We start from the raw sequence: 10,941 nt of genomic DNA, 5'->3' as shown, positions 1-10,941 counted from the left end.
ATCCTCAAAACCTCCTAGGTGGTCAATGCTGTTAATATCCCCATGTTCTAGAAGAGGAGACCAATGCTAAGGGTTTGCAAACATCCTGTGGTTTGTATTGACGTTCGGGCACCTGTCCTCACACGGGGTCCTTGGGTGGCAGAGTGGAGGGGGCAGGGCCAGGAAACAGGCCAAGGATGCGGCAAAGGATTATAACCCACAGCCTGGGTCTTCCTCTGTGCTGTGTGACACTGGGCAAGTGATTTCACCTCCCTGAGCCTCAGTTTCCTCATCTGTGAGGTAGGGATAATAACAGAACCTCCTCTAGGGGTGGTGGTGACAATTCATTGCAGTCAGCGGCATAAGTCACTAGACACGGTCCCTGGACCCAACAAGACCTCAGCACTTTGGGACTAGTATTGGACAAGACTTGGGTTCACAGAGGTGCGCACACCTGTGGATCACCTTCACGCCGGTGCCAAACCTCGAACCCGTGTCTCCTGACTCAAGGCTCAGGCGCCCTCTCCACCCTACAACCCAGCCCATCAGCCCATCTGTCAGGCAGGCTGGCTTCCAGAGCTCGAGCCTGGGACACCTGTAAGAACCTGCTCCCTGCAGAGAGGGAGCCAGCTGCCTGCCTCGAGCAGGGAGTTCACCCAACCGGCCTTCTCACCAGGAAACGTTTGTGGTTTCTGTTGATAGGAAAAGATGACAAGAAATAGCTCAGGTAATTATATTAATTTTCCTCAATTTACACATTCTTGCTATTTGACGGTTCTGGGAAAGTGCAAATGAGGAGCTTAGGCAGTTCAGCGGTGCTATAATTAGGTCCGCATTGTTAAAAAGTTTCTGCTGAGTGTCTTATTATTAAGCCTCATCACGGTGAGGGTCCTGTCTCCCTGTAAGACTGGGAGCACCCGGAGGCCAAGGATGCATCTCCCGCTTCAGCCCGGATGTCTCCACCATCTGGCTGGAGATTCCCCCATCAGACTACAGTCTTCTCCAGGCAGAAATGTATCTTCCCCATCAAACTGGAAAGGCCCTTAGAGTTAGACTAGGTCTCCCCCATCAGATTCGGGTGGTTAGGGACAGACCCATGTCTCCCCCTCAGACTAGCGGCTTCCACAGCCAACTAGGCAAGAGGGGCTATGAGTCCTCCGTCAGACTGGGAGCCTCCTGAGAACAAGGACCTCTGCCCCACGGGACTGGGAATGCTCCAGGTCGGTGGCTCTGCCTCTGCATCAGACTGCTAGGGTCAGTGTTGTTAACATCCACCCCCGTGTTCAGCGGCCGAAGCTCATCCATAGCAATTGTACAAGGTGTCGTGGTCCCTGTTTTAGAGATGAGGAAACCGAGTCTGGGAGCCATATGTCAAGTGTTTGATAGAGCTGGACCTGCACACAGGCCTGCCGGGTCCTGGACTTGCTTGTTGTTCCAAGCGGCCCCTACTCACTCATCCTTGTTCTAGGAAAAGTCTTGACTGGCAGCTGATGAACAGGAAAAAGGCACCCCCTGGGAGCCCCACCCAGACAGGGCATTTGGTAATGAACCTGAGCACACAGCTCTGCGTCCCACTTGTACTTGGGTAGGACACTCCTCTCCCATGAGAGGTGGCAGGACGGAAGTAAGTCTCCCTTTGATATCAAATGGGAAACTGAGGCCCAGAGCAGATGGGCTCCACGGGAACGGAACATCGCTGGTCCGTGCCCATGGCCATGGTCCCTCCATACACGGCTCCCTGCCCCCTCCGGGGACCCACACTGGACAATTGGCCTTCTGGCAATAAAGCCAACCACTACTCACCCCACCTCTGCATAGGCCGCCCCCTCCGAGACACCCTCCCCCTTCCTCTGCATATCCTCCCCCTCCACCAAGCCCATGCCTGTGCCTGCCCTACCCTCTAACCATGCACTTCCTGGGGGCAGGGATGACCCCCCTGCCTGACTCACCTCTGAAGCCCCAGCAATGAACACAGTGCCTGAGTCTGGCAGAAGTTCGAGGGGGTTTCAAAAGATGTGAATGAGTGACCACCAGCGGGTGTGATCCTACCAGGTGGTTAGGTAGGACCCAGCTGAAATGTCCTCTCCACGGTGGCTCTTCTCACTGGGTTCCCAGACCGGCTTTGAACTTAGCAGCTGGGCCCAGTTAAGAGGATTGCCCCCCATCTCCACGGAGCCCTGCTTTCCTTCTCCCTGCACCCCAGTGCTGCTGCCATTTGTGAGTGTGGGAAGGAGAACAGACGGATAGGTGGGTGGACAGACACGCAGACAGATGACAGAGAGGTGGATGAGTGGGAAGGTGGAGAAAACACTTCCCTTTTGGGTGGTGGGTTTGGGTTTTTTGTTTTTTGGGGTTTTTTTTTTTAATTTCCATGAAGGCAGCTCTAGAGATATAAGGATAGAGATTGAGCCAGAGGAGGAAAGCCAGGGCCCTGGGCAGCCCCACCTGCCAATCCCCACCACAGCCTGGGCTCTGCTCCCACCTCCCAGAACTCACCCCACCCTCCCTCAGACCCGGGGACCTCAGCCTCCTCCCTGCCTCGCTCTGTGGCCCATAGCAACAGCCCCAGACCCCACCTTCCACACGGTGAAGCCCTCAGCTTCCTGCTCTCCCGGGTTGGCAAGGCCAAGTCCGCCTGCTTTCTTATCACTCTGGAGCTGGGGGGCTCAATATTTTGTCCCAAAAATATTGAGAAAACAAGCTCCCCAGAGCCCCTTGTCGAGCAGAAGGGAGCTTTGTAGGAACCAGTCACCTCCATGTTGCCCAATACGGTGGCCCTCACCCTGTGGGGCTCTTCAAGCCACCCTGGGAATACAGCTCATGGGAATGGGAAACTGAATTTGTCATTTAATTTAATTTTAATTCATTAATTTTAAAAAGTAAACAGCCATTTGTGAGCAATGACGACCACATCACACAGCCCAGTGCAGGGGCCCGTTCTTGTCGCAGGGCCCCCTGGTGTCTGGCCTCAGTCCTTCGTGCTGAGGGCAGTGTCGCTCCTGCCTCAGAACGACCCCTGTGACCCCTGTTGATGGCAGCGGCGCTCCCTGTCCCACCCATCACATCTCGCCAAGAAAAAGCCCCTCCATCCAAGAGCTGCGTTATCCTCGCCCTTTATTCCAGCATCTCCCACAGCTCCAATATGTACAGACTTTATTTATACACAGATAATATACACCATATATACGTATTTATATATATTCACACACCGGCCCACACGCTCTCCTCCAGGAGGGGCGCGTGGCTGCCTCTGAGCCCCGCAGGCAAGAGGCGCGGGGCTTGCCAGGCAGTTGTGAGGTTTTGTGTTTTGTTTTTTAAAAGGCCATTTCCTCCAGAGGAGTCTTTCCTCTCCACAAACCTAGACCCCTTCCCCAAACACTCTAATTTTTTTTTTTTTCCTAAAAAAGAAGAGGTTTTTCTCTGCTCTGCCAAGATAGCTACTAGAGACCCAGACCGGTCCGTCTGGGGTAGTTACTAGAGATCCAGGGCCGTCCTCGTGGTCCCGTGCAGGTCCCTGGAAGGCGATTCCATCGGCACTCCCTGGGGGACCCTGGACGGCCTAAGGGCTCCAGGCAGGCCGACAGCCCGAGAGCCCGGAGTGGCTGCAGCTGTGCCCCCTGGGTGGGGGCTATAGCGTCAAGGGCACCTGCCAGATGAGGAGGGTGCTGTCCATCTCCCCGCACGGGGCCGGCCTCCCACCAACACCAACACCCGAGGCGCTGCCGAAGTTCCGGTAGCCCTGGCCGCCCGAGATGATGGCCACGGAGCAGATCTCCTTGCGATGGGCATCGCGGACGCAGGGCCGGCTGCGCACCCAGACGTCGGGGTCATCGGCCATCTCGTAGATGGAGCCGTCCTCCTCGCTGTGCTCCAGGGCTGCGCTGTCTGCAGGCACAGGCTCCCGCACAGAGAGCAGTGGGCCCGGGAGGTGGGCTGTGGAGCGCAGGCGGTACTGCAGAAGAATGCCCTTCTTGCGGGTCAGCTCTCGGCCCACGTGACTGGGGGGTGCGGGTGCTGGCTCAGGAGCCTGCCCGTCTGGCTTGTCCTCCTCGGCCCTCGGGCCCTCGCCGTCTTCCTGGTCACTCCGCAGGATGTCGAGGGCCAAGATGCTGGTAGCCACAGCCAGGAAGGTGACAGGCCCACAATGACCGTTGAGGGAGACCATGCCTTTCCCTGCAGAAATGGGGAAAAGAGAAGGGGCCCAAAGGGCCAGCGCTTTAAGTGAGGCATGTACACGTGTCTCTGGGAGAACTTTCCGGCTGTGGGTTGGTTGGTTTGCTTGTTTTTGGTAACGGCAATCGATGTGGGGACCTTGCCAGAGAGCCACAGGTCTGGGGCCAGGCTCTCCCGCGTTCCAGGGCCTCTTCCTGTGCAGCAGAGGGTAGGAGTAGCCTCGTCAACCACTCGGGGGAAGCTCAGGGTGAAAGCGCCTGCAGCTCCCCGCCTTTCCCAAGCCATTGTCTCCACCAAGAGGACCTTCGCCACCCACGTGATTCTGGGACTCATCCTGGGAAGCCCAGCTCCAGCTCCTCCCCAGCACGCCCTTCTGGAATTCGCCCGTGGAGAGCTGATCGCTCCTGCCTCTGAGCCGCGGTCTCCAGACCGCCCACCTAGCACCTGCCACCCTGGACTACAGCTGTCCTCAGCGGACTGTCTCACTTCAGGGCTCTGCCTGGCACACCCCTGCAACCCCAGGACCCAGCCTGGGAAGAACAACACAACCTATCTGGGGAAAACAGGAAATCTCAGAATCTAGAGAGACTTCTTCAGCAGAGAGCGCAAGATCTGGTGGGCACTGGCCTACTGTCAAGGCTCCTCCCCCCACTCACGCCTGCTCTCCGGCCACTTTGTCATCACTCACAGGGCCCTGGGGTCCTCCCAACCCTGCCCTCGCTCGCCTGGGCCCCCGTGGCACAGGTCGGAGCAGGCCCACCCCCCTCCGTGCACACATGTTTGCACACAGCCCCCATCCCCAAGGGCCCGCAGGTATTTCTGTCTCTGGAGCCTGGACAGTTTGAAGCTGCTGTGGGGGAGGGGAGCAGAAGGGGCCTGGCAGGGCCTCTACCATCCATCAGTCAGGTGTCTCAGACTTTCCTCAAACCATCCAGCCAATGTGCACTGCTGTGCCATTGGCCGGGCTGGGAAATGGAGACTCATAAAGAAGGTGGGAGACTGTGGGAAATGCCCCCCCACAACACACACACACACACACACACATCTGGGCCTGATTCACCATCCCACTGCCCCACCGCCAACCCCTCCACCTGCAGCTGACTCCTGGGCCCGGATGCCACTGGTTCCCAGAACCTCACCTGTGATCTTGGGGATGCCTTCCAGCCGAGGCACAGGCAGCAGGACGATGACACCCTGGTCAGTGCCCACCCAGAGCAGACCCTGGCAGATCAGGAGGCTGGTGACACACAGGTGCTTCTGGCCTGCAGAGAGAAAGCCCGTGTGAGCAGCACACCGCCCCAGGGACAGCCGTGGCTCCAGGAGCCACCACACTCTGAAGAAATGGTACAGTTCAGGCTCGTCCCTGCAACAAGCAAGAAGCCGGATGGGGTGCGGTTCACACCTGGGGCTTGGGAGGCTGACTGGTCTGGGGACCAGCCCCTAGATCCCCGAGCTGGGCGCTCCCCTCACCCAGCCTCTGTTTCCGCCCATGTAACTTGGGGCTGCTGCAAGGATGCAGTGGGGCAATGTCGTAGGGCACGGTGCTGGCCCCTGTCTGCTCCCGCACATAGGCGCCAGGTCCTCTGGCACAAGGAGCAGACCCTGGGCGGCCCACACCAGGGTCACAACCAGCCACCTGGGCAGTAAGGCCAGGGAGGCCTGGGCCGGTGCAGGTTTGAGGGTGGGGAGGTTGTTGGTGCAGACGGGATGCATGGGGAGGGGCCAGGGTAGATGCAAGGAGCAGGGGAAATTGGCAAACTGTCACAGCCCCTAAATTTCCAGCCAGGGCTTGACATTTTCCCGTGTGGGCCCTTCCTCCAGGGAGGGCTCAGCATGCCCTGCAGTCCCCAGCCCAAGGGTGAAAGGGACAACTCAGTGCGGGGGACAAGCGTGTTTTGATGCCGATGCAGGTTACTCTTGTCAGCTCCCCCTGGGTGCTGTCTCTCCGTTGCAGTAAAACGCGACGTCAGGGAGGGTCGCACTGCCCTTTACAGAGAGGAAGAACAGCGTGGGCTGCACGGCACTGGCCAAGAGCAGGGCTCCAGGCCCGGATGCCACGTTCAGACCCAGCTCTACCTACCACTTCCTGGCTACGTGACCCAGCACCAGTCCCTAACCCTCCCCGTGCCACGGTTTCCTCGCTTGCCAGAGCAGACAGCGGGGACATTCGTGGCCTTGCCCTGGGGATGAGACGAGTCGATGAGTGTCAATCACTTAAGCCAGCACCGGCACGTGGTGTGCACAGGCGGGTGCTGTCTGCCTCTGTCGTTGCTGCTCCATGGCTAACAATTCCGGTCAGTGAGAGGGGGCGCGAGGGAGAGGCCGGCAGCAGACTCCTGCCTTTGCAGAGAAGGGTTCTTGCCTGGATCCTTCTGCCCCGCTGAGAGGGGCTTACTCTCCCCTCGAAGGAAATTCCAACTCCTGCCACTACCTCAGCAACACCACCACCATGTGATGTGTGGAATGACGCTGAGAGCAGTGGGCCCCACCCTGGGCGGCACCAGCACCACAGGAGGGCTCGCCACCAGGGGCCAACCCCAGGGGTGAGGCCTCCAACCTGCACTTCTAGCAACTTCCCAGGTGGCACCGATGCGACCGGTCCAGGTCCGCACTTTGAGAAAAATCCTGCTTTGGAGCGTCCGCAGCGCCCCCGTGCTTGCTCTGGTCTGACGCCAGCCCTGCAACCACAGAGAGGCATCCAGGACACAGATGTCACATCCATTTTCCAGAGGAGGATGTTAAGGCCCAAAGAGTCCTCCCAGCTGGTGAGTGCAGTGTGGGGAGCTGTGCTCAGGCCTCTGCTTATTACAGCCCGGTGCTCCTGTTGCCTCTCCGCTCTTGTATAGATGGCTTCAGGGCCACACGTGTAGGTGTGAGGGCCTCCCCTGCAGAGCCTCAGTCCGCTTCCAGGAGGACAAAGAGGAGGCAACCACACTGAGAACTGAGCAAAAGCCCAGGAGAGAGCACGCGCAAAGGCCCTGTGACAGGAATGAGCTCAGCGGGTCAGTGGAGCAGACCAAAGCCAGTGCAGCCTGGGGAACGAGGGTAAGCTCAAGGTGACCGGAGGGAGGCCAGGAGGGCAAACGGGTCAGGGTAAGGACTGTGACTGTTCATTCTGAGCGTGACGAGAAGCTACCAGAAGGTCTAAGCCGGTGAATGAGAGACTCGTTTTAGAGGAGCATTTTAGCAGCAAGATGGGGGAGGGGGCGGAGGGGAGGGGAGGGGATGAGGTGGTAGCAGCCAGGACGCAGTGGTAGCAAGGGGAAAGCAAGAAGTCAGCAGATTCGAGGTCTGTTTTGAAAGAGAGTAACAGACCTGTTGCAGACTAGAGCAGGAGGAAAGAAAAGGAGAGGAATCAAGGACGACTCCGAGGGTTTTGTCTCCAGCAACTGGGGACGTGGCAGTGCCATCGACTGAGACGCAAGAGGCGCAGGCTTGGGGTGGAAAGCCAAGTTCTCTACCAGGTGTGTTGTGTGAGAGGCACAGCAGACAGCCATGTGGAGCAGTCAGCGGGCAGTGGGGTGTATGAGTCTGGAGATAGGACTCAGACTCAGAAAGCCATATTCATAGTGTTGAATTCCATGGAGAAAAGCAAACCACACTGGAAAAAAAGACGGTTCGTCACTCAGAAACAGTCTATTTCACAAGCAGTGGCAGCGGCGGGTTGTGGAGCCGGGACTCTGCCACACACCTGCGGCACGGCGGACGGTGCAGGCTCCCCACTACTAGGACACCTCTGGGCGCCCAGTGGTCCTCCCGGACCCTCAGAAAACCACAGCAAGCGGCTGGGGCCGCGAGCTTCCTCTCGTCTCCCGTCTCCCTTCCCAGCCCTGTCCAAGCTCTACAACTGCTCCCTCCTTCCCTGTGCTTAACGACTGTTGGCCGTCAGATGGAAGCTTCGTGAGGGCGGGGACTCATCCATGTGCTCAAAGCCAATGCCCCGGCTCCCTGGCCCACGGCAGACACTCAGAAAGGATCTGTGGACAACGAGCGAGTGAGCGAATGCAGAGAGTGAAAAAGGACATGGGTGTTGATGTCACTTACTAACTGTTTGAATTAATAAGTCACTTGCATTGATCAATGAATATTACAAATCTACCTTGCTCAGTTTTATGATTATTAGAATATATACAGTATATATAAGACATAACATATACATACGCAGTTGAACCCAGCTCTTAGCGCTCGTATACAATCAATAAATGGAGGCTATTAGGGTAACAGCTGTAATTATTAAAAGGACCTAGACTCTAATGTCTTAAGACCAGCTCCACCAGAGCCATAAACCCACAAAAACAATACAGCCAAGGGAGGGAACAGTAGCAAATATTTCATCTCTAGTGCCTCACCCCCTTTTGCAGAGCCCCAGGGGCCCTGGAGACCAGGAGGAGACCACTTCCTGATGCCCCTGCAATCCTCGCGCCCCCCGCCCCTCCACTGCCAGACGGGCGAAACCCTGCAAGTGAAAGGAAGGCAGCAGAAAACCAGAAGAGAGGCTGGAACTGAGAAATGACTTCATCATCAGGCCGCATTCCCGGGCCCGTCCTCCTCCCCGCTCCGCTTGGAGGAATGGAGCGAGGCACTTCACAAACAGTCCGAGAGGAAAAAAAAATTCTAATGGTGGATAAATATTTTATCACAGAGACTTAATGCGGCAGTGTTCAACTCACCCAAGCCATCCGTCTGGAGACATACAACTTTAAGAAGCTCAGGCTCTCGGCGAACATTTTATTAATGACCTGTCTAGTTAAGAGGAGGAGGGAGTTTAGGCTCCAAAACGCATTAATACCAGCCGGGGTACATGAGCGGGAGACAGGGGTCGGGGGAAGGAAGTGTGATAAATTTTTAACGTTCCCTTAAAAAAAGACCCCACATTTAAAGGAAGAACAAATTTATTACTAATTATGCAATTATTTCATTTGCTGGTGTGGGGGAAGAAAAATACTTAACAGCCTTTTTAAAATATTTCTAATAAAGAATTTAAGGGCCCTGCTCTGCTGTTCTTCGGCTGAGGCACATGGTAGGGTGGATTTGAAGCCGCCCTCCGCCTGAGGCTAGCTCCGGCCCAGCTCCCCTCGGGTTTGGGGGACCCTAGCTCCCTGGTGTTGCCGACTAGGAACAGTCAGGCCTGGGGTGGTAACTCCCGGGGACCTTTGGGAAGCCCTGCACTCAGAACCTCGGCCTCTGCCCTAGACGCGCCCAGGGCCAGCCCCAAAGAGCTCCGGCAAGCAGAGGGGGTAGCTTCTGTCTGCGCTGATGTAGGAGACGAGGTGGGACAGGCACACTCGGAGGGTAGGGGCTGAGCAAGGAGCCCCTCCGGAGATGCAGGGCTGACAGTGGTCAGTGTGATGAGGGGCGGGGATGGCCAAGAAGACGTGATGGAGACGATGGCGGTGCTCAGCACCATCGGGGCCTGAGACCTACTCAAGCCAGGGACAGCTCCGCCTCAGGCCCACACCTCCCTGAGAGGCAGGTCCCCCACTCGCTCCCAGTCACAGGGCTAGACAGCGGCACAGCCAGGCCCCCAGCGGGGCTGCCCCTTCCAGATCCTGGTCTGCCCTACACGGCCCAGCCAAGCTCTGACTCAGACCTCGGCCCCTTTTTGTGGGGAGGGGGAAACTGAGGCCCAGGAAGGGGGATGCTGCACGGCACATGTGTGAAGAGCTACGGTTCACCTCCTGGCTCCAGCCTCGACGGTGGTGAGACCCCAGGCCATCCAACCTCCTGGGCCTCAGTTTGTCTGGCTCAGAAACACTCGTCCCGCTGATGAACACTCTTTCCTTTGACAGGGGAGCTGCACAGAACCAGGCAGTCAGTGGGCGTGAAGACACGTGCGGAACACACGCAGCGAGTCAGAGCTGGGCCAGTGGGGCTGCCGTTTCTCCACCTGCGGCTGGATCTGTCCGCAAATCCGGTCACTGGACGCCGGACAGCCGTGATCCTTCCTCTCCCTCCCCACCCCCCACAGATGAGACAGGGACCAGAAAGGCCCATGAGATTCCCCATGTTTTTCCTGGTCCCACTAACTTGGAATAATTTAGCTATCAGCATGAACATGGGACTATTTTTGTGATGTAGAGACACATTTGTCGTAGTTAAAATGGATTTACTTTGTATAATGGCTAAATCCTATGAAATACAATAAAACTAAAGCTGCAACAAGAAAAAGAAAGCAAGAAAAGACCCATAACACAAGTTCCATAGGCCCCTGCCACTCCCCAGGGGACATGTTAGGGAGGTATTTCTTCTCCTGGTATACCTACCACACCCAACACCTGGGCAAGGTGTCTTCCCACGCCTGGTGGCATTTACCCAGAGCCAGGACCGCTTCCGGTCCCACAGAGGGACCAGAGGCTCCGGGAGGCAAACAGACCTGCCCAAGACCCAGCAGTGGTCCAGCCAGGACTCTGGCCACCTGTGAAGTCCTCTCTCCCCCCATGACTCACAGTGGGACTCTGAAGTGAGTCTGACCTTCTGTGACTCCCAGTCCAGCCTCGGGTTGGCTGCATGGCCGCAGACCAGCCTCCTGACCCCGCCAAACAAACCTCAGTGCCTGCACCTGCACAACGGGGCCAGCCCCCACCTCGTGGGGTTAAGGTGAAATGAGATCCTGTAGGCAAAGCACCTGGGACCCAGCTCCCCATGGAGCTCCCAGCAGAGCAGTAGGTATCCTATAGCATCGCCACTTGTTGTTGACCTTGTTGTTGACCTTGTTGTTAGTAACCACCCGACCCTGTGGCCACAAGCCCAGACTCCAGGACAGTCGTGACCAGCCAGGAGGAAGCAGGA

General features: G+C 57.2%; 1 protein-coding gene across 14 annotated transcripts in view; it reads right to left on the bottom strand.

Moving 5' to 3' along the window:
* Positions 1-2,818: 2,818 nt before the first annotated feature.
* ARHGEF10L (Rho guanine nucleotide exchange factor 10 like) overlaps positions 2,819-10,941 on the bottom strand; it is a 152,708-nt gene continuing 144,585 nt past the window's right edge. For all 14 annotated transcript variants that reach the window (XM_045190581.3, XM_053920416.2, XM_071220851.1 and 11 more), the window contains 2 exons: positions 5,292-5,414; positions 2,819-4,152 (listed from right to left, as the gene is read on the bottom strand). In XM_045190581.3, coding sequence (XP_045046516.2) covers positions 3,608-4,152; positions 5,292-5,414 — 668 coding nt within the window. In that variant the 3' untranslated portion in view covers positions 2,819-3,607. The remainder of the gene's footprint in view (positions 4,153-5,291; positions 5,415-10,941) is intronic.

The sequence above is a fragment of the Desmodus rotundus genome, chromosome 3 (assembly GCF_022682495.2).
Source record: "Desmodus rotundus isolate HL8 chromosome 3, HLdesRot8A.1, whole genome shotgun sequence".
NCBI classification, from domain to species: domain Eukaryota; kingdom Metazoa; phylum Chordata; class Mammalia; order Chiroptera; family Phyllostomidae; genus Desmodus; species Desmodus rotundus.
The sequence above is the reverse complement of the archived record's forward strand: the minus strand, read 5'-3'. Positions and strand labels throughout refer to the sequence as shown.